This window comes from Sminthopsis crassicaudata, chromosome 2 (genome assembly GCF_048593235.1).
Source record: "Sminthopsis crassicaudata isolate SCR6 chromosome 2, ASM4859323v1, whole genome shotgun sequence".
Classification (NCBI taxonomy): Eukaryota; Metazoa; Chordata; class Mammalia; order Dasyuromorphia; family Dasyuridae; genus Sminthopsis; species Sminthopsis crassicaudata.
In genome coordinates, this window is record NC_133618.1 from 439,262,370 (window position 1) to 439,280,114 (window position 17,745).

Here is a 17,745-nt window from a genome sequence, read left to right on the forward strand (position 1 = left end):
TTGCTATATCCTTTTGGATTTCCTGATACTGTTACTACCCTGACAGAAGTCCTTATTACTTTATACCTATACTATTCCAATAGATTGGTAGTTGGTCTCTCTACCTCAAGTTTCTCCCCAATCCAGTCAATTCTGAGCTAATATATCAAAATGATCTTCCTAAAATGTTGATCTGACCATGCTATCCCTTATTCAATCAATTCTAGTCACTCTCTATTCCCTCCAGAATTAGATACAAAATTCTGTTTGGTCTCCGCTGGTCTCCTCCTACTCTCCATTTATGATGCTCCACCTCCCAGCTGTAGACATTCTCCTCCACTACTATATGCAGATTTCCCTCATCTTTACCTCCTCGCTTATCTGATTTCCTTCTTCAAGTCTTAGCTCAAGTCCCATCTTCTGTAAAACTCTTTTCCTAGTCCTCCTAAATCTAAATTCCTTCTCCATTTTATTTTGTGAATATTTTTTTTGCAAATAGTCCTTTACTTATGATCTTCCCTATTAGACTCTGAACTCCCTGAGGACATAGATTGCTTTTGCCTTTCTTTGTACTCTGATGCTTAAGTACATATAGAGGATACTTAATAATTTCTTTTTAACTTGAATTGGTTATTTGCTATAATTATCCCTCAAAAATAAACTGCTAAAAATGTTTCACAGAGTCCAAAAAAGCAGGGAAAGATTTATATAATATGATGCAAAATGTAGCAACAAGAAAACAATATATACAATGACGACAAATGCATAAACAGAAAGACTTAAGAATGAATGCTGCAAAATTATACAGAATAAGTATGGTGCCAAAGGAGATATGAACACAACTCCCCACATATACCACTCCTTAGTAGAGAGGTGGAAGATCCATGGATGTGGTACACTGCAAATATATCCAGACTTTATCAAGGCATTTATTAGTTCTGTTGATTTTTTTCTCTCTTAAAAAAAAAAATTATTAATTGTATATGGGATGGCTTTCTAAGAGAGGAAAGTGATACTGGGGAAATTTTTGGTGTGCTAAATAAATAAAAAAATACTAATAAAATTTATTTTAAAATCAAAGTAAAAAGTATACAGAGAGAGTAATTTTATTATATGGAGAAAAAAAAGGATAATGGGGAAAATTTTGGTAACATTTAAAAACAAAATATATCAATATAATTTTTGGGGGAGAAAATCACGTCTTTCATATAGTCACATGTGCATTAATATATATTAATACATATAAAACAGAAATTTCACTGCAAGTCAGCTGAATTATATGACACAGACGTGTTTGCTTTCTTTCTCCCAAAAAAAAGACTTGTCTGTTTGTCTGGCTTGTTAACTAAATTACATTTAGTTTATTTCACTAAAGTTACTGAAAACTGACAACTGGTTGTTTCTTAAATCAATTATCTTGACACTGGGACAGATACATTGTTGGTGGAATTGTGAATACAGCCGGCCATTTCGGAGAACAATTTGGAACTATGCTCAAAACATTATCAAAATGTGCATGCCCTTTGATCCAGCAGTGTTATTACTGGGCTTATATCCCAAAGAGATCTTAAAGAAGGGAAAGGGACCTGTATATGTAAGAATGTTTGTGTCAGTCTTCTTTGTAGTGGCCTGAAACTGGAAATTGAGTGGATGCCCATCAATTGGAGAATGGCTGAATAAATTGTGGTATATGAATGTTATGAAATATTATTGTTCTATAAGAAATGACCAGCAGGATGATTTCAGAAAGGCCTGGAGAGACTTACATGAACTGATGCTGAGTGAAATGAGCAGGACCAGGAGATTGTTGTATACTTCAACAACAATACTATATGATGATCAATTCTGATGGATGTGGCCATTTTCAACAACGAGATGAACCAAATCAGTTCCAACAGAGCAGTAATGAACTGAACCATCTACACCCAGCAAAAGAACTCTGGGAGATGACTATGAACCATTACATAGAATTCCCGATCCCTCTATTTTTGTCCACCTGCTTTTGTGATTTCCTTCATAGGCTAATTGTACACTGTTTCAAAGTCAGATTCTTTTTGTGCAGCAAAATGAACATGTATACTTATATTCTATTAAACTTATACTTTAACATACTTAACATGTATTGGTCAACCTGCCCACTGGGGGAGGGGGAAGGGGGAAGGAGGGGAAAAGTTGGAATAAAAGGTCTTGCAACTGTCAATGGTGAAAAATTGCCCATGCATATATCTTGTAAATAAAAAGCTATTAAAAAAAAAATTACATCAGATGTTAAATAACATATTGACATTCTTTTCCTCCTGTAAATAAAAGTCAACCAAAAATGAGTCCTAGAAAGTTCAAGTGGCTACTAACTTATACTTAATTGTGATAAGTTAATTCTTACCTGGACCGCCTGCCATGGGAAATCCTGTCTCCATTCTAACAGAATTCCCAGCTCCCATGGGGCCATTCATTCGAACATCTTGACTTCGATTTTGAGCCAGAGCCAGGTTGATTGCACCTTCACCTGAAAAGGGTAGCCAGATTGAAAAAAAGAAACTATTTCAATGACAGTAAACAAACTTTCAAAGATAATCTAAGAATTGGGTCTTTCCCAACAACTTTACTATACAATCCTAACTGGCTAAATGGTAATCATTTCTATAGGGCATGAAAATTGGTCAGTTAGATGACAAAATAGATAGCATTCTTAAGACTACTCTTCCTGAGTTTAAATCTGGCCTCGGAGACTCACTAGCTATGTCAGCCTGAGCAAGTCACTTAATCCTGTTTGCCTCATTTTCCTTATCTATAAAAGGAGCTAGAAAAGGAAATGGCAAACCATTCCAGTATTGCTACAAAGAAAACCTGAAATGGAATCATGAAAAGTGGGATATAACTAAAAAGTAACACAATGATAACTAGACAAGGTAATATTAGGGACAAGGGCTCAATTGTTTTCTAGGAAATTTAAAGTCCCAGAATGTTGCCAAGAGCAATGAAAAGTTAAATAACTTGCCCAGGATCACAGTGGCAGTATGTGACAGAGACAAGACATGAAGCCAGGTCTTCCTAGCTTGAGATTGGCTCTCAGTTCACTCTGCCATCTTGCCTTTATACAAGTTAGTATTGGATAGGAGGAAATACTAGAATTCAGTATCATATAGCTCCTTCTAGAACCCTGACCAAAGGAGGTTACTTACCAGAAATACCATTTTGTAGTAAAGCTACTTCTCTTAGTATCTTAGCCCTCTCCCAAACAAAAGGAACCATGTCTTATCTAAATTCTCCTATGGGTTTAGCATGTTGTCCTGTACACAAAAGTTACTAAATACTTGTTATTGTTATAGAAAGATTACATAATGAAGTCTTACTATAATACAGCCAACAGTATATACCAACGATGGGCAGTTAAAATGATACTCCAATATAAATAAATAAATACATTCAGCCCAGGACAATGTCAGAAAAAATCCTCATGTAAACAAAGGATAACTATGTAGCACTAAATAAGTTCTTTGTAATTCTCCAAAGCAGTATATGATGAAATTAAAAGGGAACTGGACAACCAAAAACTGAAACCTGAAAACATTACATAAATGAAAATACCTATCAAAAAAGAGGACTTAATTTACTATCTACCAAATAGAACAATCAGGTAAGCAAAACATTTCAACAGCCCAGTATAGTGTTAAATAGCAGTTTTCATTAAACATAAAAAGCAAAACATTAGGTCCAGCAAACTTTAAAAATTGGCTTTTAAAATTAGTGACAGCACTGATGAGGAGATGATATCTACAGTATATACAAAATTAACACAAATATGTAAGATCAAGAAAGGGCCTTTTTTCAATGGTCAAAAGATATGAATAGTCCTCAAAAGAAGAACAAACAATTAACAACTAATGAAAGACTGCTCCAAATTACCAATGAAAAACACAAATAAAAAATCTGAGGTTGCACCCCAAACCAAATAAATCATAGATCATGTCAAAAGATAATAATCTTAAAAATATAATAGAAAAATAAGCATACTCATATATTTTTAGAATTGTGAACTGGTCTAATCATCCTGAAAATCAATTTGGGATCCGACAAACTAAGTCACTAAAATTGCCTAGGCCTTTTAGCTGCACATATATGTTAAAGAAGTCAGTTAGAAAAGCTCTATACAGTTGTGAATGAATCCAACCATTCTGGAGAGCAATTTGGACCTATGCTCAAAAAGTTATCAAACTGTGCATACCCTTTGATCCAGCACTGTTCTACCGGGCTTATATCCCAAAGAGATCTTAAAGAAGGGAAAGGGACCCACATGTGCAAAAATGTTTGTGACAGCCCTTTTTGTGGTGGCTAGAAACTGGAAATTGAATGGATACCCATCAACTGGAGAATGGCTGAGTAAATTATGGTATGTGAATGTTATGGAATATTATTGTTCTGTAAGAAATGACCAGCAGGCTTAGAGAGACTTACATAAACTGATGTTGAATGAAATGAGCAGAATCAGGAAATTATTATACACTTAACACTATATGAGCATCAATTCTGATGGACATGGCTCTCTTCGGCAATGAGAAGATCCAATTCAATTCCAACTGATCAGTGATGAACAGAACCAGCAACACCCAGTGAAAGAACACTGGGAAATGTTCTGTTGTTGTTTGCTTGCATTTTTGTTTTTCTTCCCAGGTTATTTTTACCTTTCTAAATCTGATTTTTCTTGTGCAACAAGAGAACTGTATAAATATGTACACATATATTGTATTTAAGATATACTTTAACATGTTTAACATGTATGAAACTTCCTTCCATCAAGGGGAGGGGGTAGAGAGAAGGAAAGGAAAAGTTGGAACAAAAGTGTTTGCAAGGATCAGTGATGAAAAATTACCCATGCATTTGTTCTGTCAATAAAAGCTATGTTAAAAAAAAAAAAAAAAAGAAAAGAAAAGCTCCATGCATACCAAAATATTAAGAGTAGCACTATTTGTGCTGCAAAAACTGAAAATAAAGTAGAGAAATGGGGAACAAATTATGGCATATGAAAATAATATGTCACAAGAAATAATGCATAAAAAGAATTCAGAGAAGCAGTAGAAAACTGATGAAATGATTCAATGAAGTAAACAGAACTAGGAAAATAGCTTATACAATAACAATGTAAATAGAAAAAACAAAAAGGATAAAATAAAGCTGAACCAAGCTTGACTCCAGAGAAGAGATGAGAAAATGTATTCCCTCTTATCTTTGTAGATATGAATTACCACAGATATGGGACACTAGACATATTATTGGATATAGCTGATAAACTATCAATAATAAATTTTAAAATGAAATAAAATTAGCAATAAGTAACAGGCAAAGCTACTAAGCAGAAACTGCTTTGGAAGCATTAGAATCTAAATTTCCAAATCTAAAAAACCCCTACTAAAATATATAAATGAAGGTACAAAAAGTGTTTCATAGTTATATAATTTTATTAAAAGGGACCTCAAATATTATCTTAGAGCCACTTCCTTCCCAATATAGGAATTGCCTCTCTAATATCCCTGATAGTCATTTAATGTTTTCAGAAGAAATCAATTTTTTAGCTGCTATTTTCCATGAATCAGACAAGCCTCATGGTTAAATTAGTTCCTCCTGATGGCATCAATAGATAGATGTATCCTGAAGCCTTTCATAATATCACCAGGTCGGATATTAATGGACTGCTTCTCAAACAATGGGATGTTTTGATTCATAAATAAAATAATAATGGCTCAGGCTAGAGGGACTGTCAGGACTAGGACCCTGTAAGTATACATATAAAGTGGGGAAGTAAGAAGTGTAGGTAAATGAACGACTTCCCCATTGCTCCCAACAATTTGACAAACGTGTGATAGGTTTATTTTTTTTAATTGGAAAATTCCATGTAATTCTCTACAAAGGTTTAAATTCTGGGTCCCCAAGGAAAAAATATCAAAAAGGCCTTCCTCTATCTTTTTTGTTCATTTCTAGTAGACAACCCAAGCAGAATACAATCCAAAAATGGTTAACCTCTCATCAAGGAATAGTATAGAAGGATCTATCCAAAGGCAAAGGAGTTGAAGTAGATAAGCTTTTAGGTCTCTCCCAGTTCTAGAATTCCAGATAATATCCAGATAGCATTTGCTTCCTCTATCCACTAAACAGTGCCAGATATCATTTTTTGAAATGAAAAGATTTAATTAGATATTCAATGCTGAAGGAATTTTGACCCTTTAAACTATATATAACAATTATTAAAAAATATAGAAAAGGGGGGGGGAAACCATTTACCGAAGTAATATTTATTGGCTTTTGTACAAGATGAAACAGTTCATAGATGAAAAAAAGGAGTTCCAAGAAATAAACTATATGATAGTTTATCCAAATTTTCTTTCCAGGAAAATAGCTCCATCTTGTGGACAGAGAGAAGCACAGATGACTAGAATTTAAAATGTGACAATGACTACTTCTCTTCTTGATCTTCCTTAATGAAGTTTGTGACTATGTAACCACAAAAATATGGTTCTATCAAAGCCAAGAAAGTTACTTTGCTCTGTTCCATAGAGTCAAACCTTCTTCGGGCTACTAATTAATACGACTGTGGCCAATTACACAATTTCTTTGGAATTTAAATTTCCCTATTGTAAAATATAAGGTTTGGATCAGATGATTTTTAAGGCAAAAGCTTCTTAAACTGTAGGTTGTGACCCCATATGGTGTCAGATAACTGAATGTGGGGGAGGATCACAAAATTATGATTTACTATCAGCAAATATTTGATTTGTGTACCAATTTTATAAACCTATATACCCAAGGTTACATAAAAATTTATTGGAGGAAAGGGAGTCATAAGCAGAAAAAGTTTAAGAAGCCCTGCTCTAAGGTTCCCTGTAGCTCTAAAATTTTTGTGAGCCAATCTAAGGCTCTTAATTACAAAGAAGACAGAAAGAAAGTGAATAGAACAACCAGCGCAAACCCATCCTCTATTACTAAAAAACTGAATGTTTTTCCATACTGATGACATAATCAGTAGTTTTAATTTTGTGTATCCAGGAAAGTACATGTTTACTAGGGACTGCTAGAGGAATACTGTGACTTGCCTACCAAAGGCTTATCTATACTACAGAAGCAACTCTTTTAGCAGAGCCTGTCTGAAATTGTTATATATTAAAGAATATGAAATTAAATATGTGAATTAAAAGGAAAAAAACAAGTTCTCCTGCTTTCCAAAAAAAGGAAGGAAATCATAAACATGTAAGTATGCTAAAGCTAGAGTCTTTTCAATTATTAAAATCCCAAAGTACCCTAACAAAATTATTAAAGCACTAGTTCCCAATCTTTAGTCATAACTCAGTCAGGTTGCCAAGAATCTATAGCAACGTTATGAATGATTCTTAGAAAAAGACTTTTCCCTAATATTATGCCAAACATAGATTAGGGAGGACAGGAAGTGATAGTTTTAAGGAGAGGATTATTTCCCCAGCCATAGCCAACATGATGGCAGCACCTCTTCCTATTAGCACAGCAAAAATGGCCACCACCATCTCTACTATTTCATTGAACCCTTGGGGATGGTAGAACAGAGAAGGGGGAGCAAGTGGCCTATAGTTTGCTGCACACACCCTAAAGTTAGAAAGCTATGTTTATATCATGACAACCATTGTTATATCCATGAATCATGACTCACAAATGCAGTAAGTTGGATCCCAAAGGGGACTGGGTAGCAGAGTGACAAGACAGCACCAACCTCAACCCATCTTCCACTCTTAGCTGCTAAAACAGGAAACACAGATTGGTTTATGATCTGGCCATCATTCAGCAGGCCTGACAATTATATAATTTAAAAATATCTATAAAGCTGCTCCAATATAAAATACAGGCTTCTTATTTCTGGTGATTCCTACCACTACCATAATTGAAACTACCTACATGAGCAAATGGCAGAGAAAGATACCTTCAATCTGAACGGAGAGAATCCCCAAGTCCCGGAGTTGCTGGTTGTTGTTCTGAGCCAGAATTCGTAACCGTTCTGCAGCTTCTCGGGGGATGCTAAATGTAACACGGACACTGTTCCAAGGTTCCACCTTCTGTACTTTGAGCTTGTTGGAGTCTTGGTTAAAAGAGAAACAGAAAAAAGTGTGTCATCCATGGAATAGAGCTCCCTATGCTCTTCCCAGCTATCTCCACACAGTGATGCCTGCATTCTAGTCATCATCCTTGGCTACCCAATGCAACCTTGGATTTTGCCCTTCAGTCTCTAGACCTTAAGAGATGACTGTTTCCCCACCTTGTCTGAAATGAAGCCTCCATGCAATGTTGCCTCCTATGTGCTCCCAACTCTCCCTTTCTAGTTCCCTTTTTGGCTTGTCTTTCTCCATAAGTTGTAAACTCCTTAACATCAAGGACTAAATTGCTTGCTTGCTTGTATTTGTAACTCCAGTATTAGCACAGTGCCTGGCACATAGAAATACATGCTGTCTGTTGATGTGGGTAAGTGAGAAAGCTAATGACATTTCATCCATTAAGCTATCATCCAACTTCACCATAAAAAATCTTCACTGCAGTATAGAAAAACTCAGGAGCAAGAAAGGTTAAATTATTACACCATATTATTATTACAGTACTTAAAGTAGAAAAAAAAAATAATGCCAAAAGGGAAAGGACTATCTCAATAAACTAAGAAAGTTTTGTTACTGGATTATACTGACTAAATATACATTTTTTTTTTTTTTTAAGTGCAACTTTCTCCATTGAGTCTTTCCTCATTCTTCAAGTCAGAATTATTTCTTTCCTGGGACATCACATAGCACTTTCTACTTCTCATGCTCTCACCATGTTCTATTAGGTTTTAAAGTTATTGCACAGTTATGTATATTGCTTCCCCCATTAAATTATAAGATTACAATAGGGGTCATGACTTATTTTGTCTTTTTACTTTCTCTAATATCTAACACAGTGCTCTGTATCCAGTAGGCAATGGAAGAATGAATAATGCATTTTTCAATCAAGATAAAGAACAAGTATTTAAAGTTATTACACACAAAAGTCTATTATTAATTTATACTCCCAATCTCTCAAATTATTCATTCATTCATAAAAGTATTTATTAAGCACTTAAAACGTGCAAGGCACACAGAGATATAAAAACAAGATTAAAATAACTTCTATCCACAAGGAACTTATACTCTATTGGGGAAAAATAATATTAACACAGAAATATAAACTCTGTATTATACAAAGTAAATGAAGAACAATTTCAGTGGATTACTGAGGATCAAGTACAAGAAAGAATCAATATGGGTCTTTGTGAGAGTGTCATTTATACTGAGCCTTGAAGGGAACTAGGAATAGGAAGATGATCAGGAGGCAGTATTAAACCAGATGAAATATCCCAAAGAGAGAATAAAAGGTTTGGCTGAAACAAAAAGTGTGAAGAACAACATGCAAGAAGTTTAAAATGGTGGATGAATGTAGAAGGACATTATATGCCAAACAGAGACATTCATTTTTTTTAACCTTGAGGAAAGAGGGAGCAAAAGCAGTGACATGCAAGATGGATAAGAAAAGGGAAAGACTAGAAGCAAGGAGACCCACTAGGAAGCTACTAAAATAGTCTAGGCAATTGGTAAGATTGGACTGAATTTGAGGGGTGACAAAGTGAGTTGTGGACTTGTAATCAACAAGAGTTGGCATTGGATACAAGGCATGAGAGAGAAAAGTTACTAAGATGAGTTCTCAGTTACAAACCTAGTAGAACCTTCGACAGAAATAGCATAATTAGAGAAGAGGGTTTTTAAAAAACAATTCCTGTTTTAGATACACTGAGGCTGACATGCCCAAAGGACATCCAATTGGAGGTGTTTAATAGGCATCTGGTTACAAGTCACTGATATTCAGGGGTCTGAATAGGCAAATCTGGGAATGATCTGCATGTAAGATAAACCAAAAGGAGTTGATGAATTACTGTGAATTATTTCAGATTTGTTAAGTTTCATTATAATGAAGCTTGGGGAAATAGGCTACATTATACAATATAACAAAGTCTTAGCTCAAGACTTAGGACCAGGAAAAAGTTTTAATCTTGGCTCTGCCACTGAATAACTATTATAGTAATATTATTGTTATTTTTTATTTTAAGCTGAAAAGGATCTTGGATGTCACATAGTCCAATAGTCATTTATTAGATGAGGAAACTTAGACACAGAAAAGTCAAGTGACCTACCCAAGATCTCACAGATGTCAAGTAATAAAGCTAGATTCAAATCCAGATCCTTAACCCAATATGATGATAAGACCCTGGATTCATCATGTAACCTTTTTAAGTCTTAGCATCCTAAGTGATAAATCGGGGATAACCATGATTGTACTGCCTACCACACAGAATTATTAGCAAACCTCTCTGCCTAGTGTAAAACATTATATAAATTATTATCATTAATGAAAATCAATTTAATTCAAACTGAGTACACAAATTGAGGAGAGTGGGTAAAAGAAAATAATAATGAAAGGCTTAAGAGAAGAAAGAGGGACACATGGTGAAGGGAAAAAAGTTAATTCTTAAGAGAAGTCTGGAAAAGAAAAAGTACAAACAAGCAAAAACATGTGACTATCATATTGAAGTGACAGTACAAAGCAGAATTGAAAAAAAAAGATTAAAGGCTTCACCTAGGCAGTACTGAGAGTGACGGCTGGAAAGATGAAATATATTAATAAGAGTCCCAGAACGTTAGGTTCATGAATTTAAGAGTCAATACAAAGAATGACTCTAGGTTCTTGACTGGGAAGTAATAGATGGAAATGCTTTCATGGCATAATGGAAATAACAAAGGATGAAGAATCAGGAAACCTAGTTTCTAGTCCAGACTCTCTATTATCTCACTGCATGACTTTGATAAGTGACATCCTATCCCTGAACCTCAGTTTCTTCCTTTCTATAAAATGTAGGCATTGGAGTAAATGATCTCTGAGGTTCCTTCCAAATTCTAAGTTCTGTCACTCTGAGACTCGAAATCCTAATTGTGATTGGAAGGCCTTCCTACCCTTAGCCCTACTATAGCTGGTACAATGGGGGCTCTAATAAAGATAGTATATTATAATGCATAATCACGTTTCAGGTCAAGAGTTGAGCTTGACAATTTCTAAGGTTGCTTCCAATACTAGAGTTCTATGATTCTTTGGAAAGAGCTCTGGTGGGGCTAATTGGGAAAGACTGACAAGAGTTCTTTAAGTGTTTGTCATTAAGTTTGCTGAGTTAGAAGAAAATCTTAGGCAAAAGACTCTCCTGGTCATTTCTGGCTCCAGGAAAGGCCTTAAGAGCATAAGTCCTCCATAAAACATTAATTTAACTCTCTTGAAAAAAAGATTCAAAGGTTTTTGCAAATGTAAGGGTCATTCAGAAGAAGGGGATTGCCTAAAAGCATTTTCTATTTTAGAACAGCACCCAGACCTAATGATACCATTTTAAATTTAGTTACTTTGTAATATTTCTTAAAATCACCAAAAAAGTAGGATTCTGTATCTTAATAAACAATGTTAAACACCAACTTAATATGATGTAACAGCTTCTTTGTGAATAAAAAGGTCCTTGGTGTATTACATACAACATTAATAAATGTGACTTACAAATTAAGGTTCTGAATACATGTGCTAGGTAACTGCTAGAGAAGTTAGTTTAAAACATCCAAATTCCTTGAAAAAAGATTTTTCTCTCCTAGAAAATAAATTAGGACTATAGAAAAGTTAATTCAGATTATAACAAATCAAAATTTGGGATAATTTTGAGAGAATATACACTAAAGTCTGTCTTAGCACTAGAATATTAATGGTATGCACAAAACTTCTGGGAAAATTTTAAGTTAAGAAGACAAATTCTTTTAGTCTTCTTTAGTGTGTAATGATAAGTATATTAGCTAAATGCTAATTATTCTTATTTAGTAAAATATATTCTAGGGACATTAGACAAAGTTCTTAGCCTAGTTACAATTTCCTAATTGAAAATAACACATCTTAATTTCTTTTTAAAGTTCAGATTTTTTTTTTTTTTTTTTTTTTTTTACTAATTCAAACAGTGCTCCAACCTGAGTTACTCCCATGTTTTTGTCAATGGGTTTAACTATATATAATTCAAGACAATCATATAAACACTAAAAGACACTTAAAGCACATTACCCATGTGTAAAAGACTGGGAACATTTTCCAGTATGGTATCCAATTTCCATTTCAAGTCTGTATCATCTATATTTCCTTTGAAAGCCATAAAGATAGTAGAATTCCCCAAAATATTGTCATGTTTTGAGTCATCATCTTCCAATCCAGAGTCAAAATCCAACTCTGAATCTTCCATTGTTGGTGAGTACAAGGAAGTATAAATATCTTCTAAGTTTGGAAGGTCATCCAAAACCATGGTGATGATTATTCAGTACAAATATACCAAACAGACAGAGAGGCAACCTTTTAAAAGAGAGGAAAAAAAAGTTTCTCATAATGCATACATTACAATGCATACTTATGTATTTCAGTTATATCCTATGGTTCAATCAACAAGAAAGGCTGTTCCCCCTAAAAGATAGAATTTCAAAATACTCTTTTTAAATCGGGATATCCTAGCAGGCATAAAAATAACAGAATTAGAATCAGACATATCTAACCCTTCCTTCCCTATCAATAAAAAGTAAGAAGACTTATAGGTATGAAATTATTGTTTGAACATACTTTTTTACTTTCAGATTTTTTCCAAAGGACAAAAAACCTGTAACATTTCAAATTTTAAAATGTCTTAAAAATGCCTTTCTCCACCTGGCCACCATATGGAAGAAAAAAAAGTATTGCTTGATTATTGGAAAAATTTTAAAAGAAACAATGAATATGATGAAAACAGAAAAGCATGGGAAGACTTATACGAACTGATGCAAAATGAAGTAAACAACCAAGAAAATGATATATACATCAACTATAATAATGCAAATGGAAAAAAAAATTGAAACTCAATGCTTCAAAATTATATAACTAAATTTGGATCAAAAGAAAAGAAAAGAAAAGAAACAAACAAGAAGTCATTCTTTCTCACTTTGAAGAGGGTCTAAAGGTATATAATGTCAAGCTTTTTAAAATATGATGGTTAGTTCTGCTTAACTTTTATTCTTTATTATAAAGTATTGTTTTCTGGAAGAGAGGAAGGGATATGCTAAGAAATGTTAAGAGATGCAAAAACAAAAAGTGTCAATAAAAGTTTACTTTAGAATGCAAAATAAATAAATAAATAAAAGTTATGTAGTTTGTCACAATTAGCAATCATGCCAGCAGTAGACACTCATAGCATTAACATTTGGGTGTTATATTTGCAAACATCTTTAATCAAAAAATCTCTAAAATTATTGTATTCGATATCTGTATGCACGAAATAACCAAACATATAATAAAATTAAACATAAAATTAAAATGCACCAAGTTACACCAGATAAAATTTTAAATACCACAAATTTGTTAACTTATTACATGCTTTTAATTATATGGATATAAACAAAAATAAAAATAAAAATACAATACAAAAGTTTTCTGAGGACAAATCTTTAAAATATATCATGTAATGTTTAAATTATAATCATCAATGTTTGTGTGTTACCAATCTTCTACTAAACCCGTTAACAATGAGAGCAAGGACTATATATCATCTAAACAAGGCAGCACCTGGCACAATAGATATTTAATAAATGTTCAATGAATGAATGAAAGAGCAAAAGAATAAACCGAATGACTTGATCTTGTCTTTTAGGTATAATCATTTCCTGCCATGTACTGAAGATTATTTTCCTAAAAAGGGTTCCAAGAGGCAGCTAGGTGGCACAGTGGATCAAGCACCAGCCCTGAAATCAAAAGGACCTTAGTTCAAATCTGGCCTAAGACATTTAACACTTCTTGGCTCTGTGACCCTGGACAAGTCACTTCCCAATTGCCTCAGCAAAAGAAAAAAGAAAAAAAAAAGTTTTTCCATACTGTTGAAGTTTGTAGCTAAATTCACTTCACTCATTTTGAGACATTCCAGAAAGCATGGAAGGTCTTGATCACCAAACCTTATAGTAGTACAACTTTTCAGTACTTGGACTTAGAGTCTCAGAGATTCAGAGTAGTAGGGTCATGGCTCATGGTTTAAGTTATGCTGGCAGATGAAATTCTGATCAACAACTAGGAAAGCACAATTTTTCCAAAGTTACCTGTCCCAGCAACAACAATTAGATGCTGTTACCTATAAGTACTAGTGTATATTTCTTTGCTGAGCCCCCAAAACTACAATTATTTCTTCAACTTCTATAATTATTTCTAATATTTCTATATAGTGCTTTATAATTTATAAAGCACTTTTGAATTTACTCAATTATCTTTACTACAGTACCAGTAAAGATAAGCAGGACAAAGATAATTATTTCCTCTTACAAAAGAGAAAACTTGGGCTCAAAGAAGTTAAATTTTTAGGGCCATATACATAAGTGGAAAAGCCAAGAATCAAGTCAAATAAAGGTCTTTTGACTCTAAATCTAGGACTTCCTATTGTCTCATGAAGTAACTCTCTTATTAGTTTTAGTCAATAATCAAAACCTTTACATTCCAAAGCCATAGACAATGAAAAATAAAGTTACGGAATTTAGAGCTAAATGATAATTTTAAGTCCAAATTCCCTTTTTTTTATAAGATGAGGCCCAAAAAAAGTTAAGCAAGGTAACCAAGATTATACAAGTTGTAAGTAGCACTGCTAAAATTTGCACCCATGAAAATAGCTAATAAGCATTTACTTACTATGGGTCAGATACTGTGCCTAAGGAATGCAAAAAGAAGCAAAAGATAGTACCCGCCCTCAAGGAGTCTACAATCAAACAAAATAAGTGCAAACAAGTTACATTACAGGATAAGTAAGAAATAATTAAACAGAGTTCAAAAAGGCTTCCTATAGAAGATGAAATTTTAATTGGGGCTTAAGCCAGGAGACAGAGCAGATGAAAAAAAACATTGTAGGCATGGGAAATAGCCAGCTAGAGAAAATGCCTGGAATCAAAAGATGGAGTGTCTTGTTCATGAAATAGCCAAGAGACGATTGTCACCAAATCAAAATAAAGTGGGAAATTAAGGTGTAAGATTGGTGCAAGATATTTTGACTCAAAAAAACTGTGTCCTTTCCAAAACATCAAGGTCTCATCCAGACAATAAGGTAATTTTTAAAGTTTCATAAAGATCTCTAGAAACCTTATTTAATAAAATAAAGAAAGAACACTTAGAAATGTCAAACAGAGTAAGTGAAGTTTCAAAATCCTTTAAAACAGGTATTACAGTTACAATCCCTTTTAGTCAGAAAGAAATAGAAAGATAAAGAGAACAACCATTATTTCCTAATTACTCACCCAAAGTTTCTCACATAGATAGGGCTTCACTTACCAAAATGATGTCTTGTCTTATCATTTAGCCAGATCGCTGTCTTTAACTCCAAACAAGCATTTGGGGACCTGTATTTTGCAGTAATAATTGAAGAAAAAAAAAAGGGGGGGTGGGTGGGAGAAGAAAGCCATAATGTTACGTGTTACAAAGGTAATCTATATTTATCACAGAAATCAATGTGAAATAAACAAGCTTTTAATCAATGCATTTTCTACAGATCAATACCTCAATATTTTTTAAATGATGCTAAAATTTTGATTTTCATTAAGTTTTGAAAAATTAAATGGAGTGAGGAAACACAGAAAGAGAGAATTCCTTCTTAATTCAGTACCAGTGCAACAAGAATACTTTCCTATCTGGGGATAGTATGGTTCTTTTCACCAACCTTTGGATGGCAGGGTGAGTACAAAAAAACAAAACAAAACAAAACAAAAACCCCCACCTCAGTAGACTAATAAAAAACTGTCATTGAAGAACTGAAATACATATTCTAACCACAAAATGTTAATGTTTCAATTTAATTTAAAAGGCACATAAAGTACCTGGGAAAATAATTAATATGAATCATTCAAAGGGACATAACCATAAGAGATTTAATTTGAGACAGATCTTATCTTTCTAACTCCACTCCTAAGTTTATTAAACATTATTATGTATTTTTGGTTCTCAAGTCCAGAGGCCTCAGGGGCTAACTTAGGCAAATCACAGATCAAAACAAATGTTTTGATGTTCTGAATAACTGATAAAATGTCTGGTCAAAAAATTAGAATTTTAATAGTGAGATGATCATAAATAGCGACAATTGTAGATTTCTTCTTGATCTCCAAGCTATAAGGTTTTCTCTTTTTCTTCTGAGTCCCCATAATAATTTACACATTTTTCATATACTATTATCATATACCGGGTATACTGTGAGAGAACACAGATAGGCCTTGGAATCAGCAGACTTAAGTTAAAAGTTTCAGCTATCAAGATAATTGTTTAAATATGTATACCTATATTGGATTTAACATATATTTTTACCATGTTTAACATATATTGGGGGGCAGCTAGGTGGCGCAATGGATAGAGCACCAGCCTTGAATTCAGGAGGACTCTAGTTCAAATCTGGTCTCAGACACTTAACACTTCCTAGCTGTGTGACTCTAGGCAAGTCACTTAACCCCAGCCTCAGGGGAAAAAACAAACAAACATATATTGGATTACATGTCATCTAGGGGAGGAGGTGGGGGAAAAAGGATGAAAAATTGGAATACAAGGTTTTCAAGAGTCAATGTTAAAAAAATTATCCTTGCAAATGTTTTAAAAATAAAAAATGTCAAAAACAGAGAGTGTACGCGCACGAGAGAGAGAGAGAGAGAGAGAGAGAGAGAGAGAGAGAGAGAGAGAGAGAGAAGAGAGAGAGAAGGAAAAGGGTTATGGTCTGTGACAGGAATTTTAATATTCTGGATCAAAAAGATCTAGTGACAAGTGATAATGAAGTTTCAGCTATCCTTTTTACTATTCTTATAGGTTATCAACAAGTTGACTTTACCTAGTAGAGCCTCACTTTCCTAATCTGCATAATGGGAGTAATAACACATGCTAACTAATTCACAGGATTTTTTGTGAAGTGTCTGTAAAAAGTATGCTATAAGTACAAGATATTATTAACTAGGGGGCAGCTAGGTGGCGCAGTGGATAGAGCACCAGCCTTGAATTCAGGAGGACCCAAGTTCAAGTTGGTCTCAGACACTTCCTAGCTGTGTGACCCTGGGCAAGTCACTTAACCCCAGCCTTAAAAAAAAAAAAAAAAAAAAAAAAAAAAAAAAAAAAAAAAAAAAAGATATTATTAACTACACTCCATGAAAGAAGGGCAATGCCAAATATACTTCTGTACTTAACCCAAGGTTGTGTATGCATTAAATAATAATTATGCATTGAAACTAACCAAAAAACAAAAAAATACACCCCACCTCAGGTAACATATTAACTTTTAAGGTCAACAATTTTACCATCTTAGCTAGAGGAAAAAAAAAAAAAAAAACTGACCTATTAAACCATTCATTTTAATACAGATTGACACATGTGGTTAAGAACTTGACCTTGCAATTCTAATAGTAATAGTCTTATGACAGAAAGTGCCATCTGAATCCAGAGAGGGAACTATAGTGAAGACTGAATGTGGATTAAAATATAGTATTTCCACCTTTTTTGTTGTTGCCATGTGTCTGCTTGTTTTTTTTTTTTCCTTTCTCATGGTTTTTCCCCTTTCATCTGATTTTTCTTGTGCAGCATGACAAACATGGAACAGTTTAGAAAAATTGCACATGTTTGGCCTATGCAGGATTGCTTGTCATCTTGTGGAGAGGAAAATGG

General features: G+C 33.8%; 1 protein-coding gene across 3 annotated transcripts in view; it reads right to left on the reverse strand.

The window, feature by feature from the left end:
• The window catches only part of NCOA6 (nuclear receptor coactivator 6), a 71,716-nt gene that overhangs the window by 37,392 nt on the left and 16,579 nt on the right, over positions 1-17,745 (reverse strand). For all 3 annotated transcript variants that reach the window (XR_012486724.1, XM_074292441.1, XM_074292440.1), the window contains exons 3-6: positions 15,388-15,455; positions 12,133-12,414; positions 7,919-8,074; positions 2,363-2,485 (exon numbers count right to left, since the gene is read on the reverse strand). Coding sequence is in view for 2 of the 3 variants with exons in the window: in XM_074292441.1 (XP_074148542.1) it covers positions 2,363-2,485; positions 7,919-8,074; positions 12,133-12,367 (514 nt within the window). In the remaining variant the exon portion in view is untranslated. The remainder of the gene's footprint in view (positions 1-2,362; positions 2,486-7,918; positions 8,075-12,132; positions 12,415-15,387; positions 15,456-17,745) is intronic.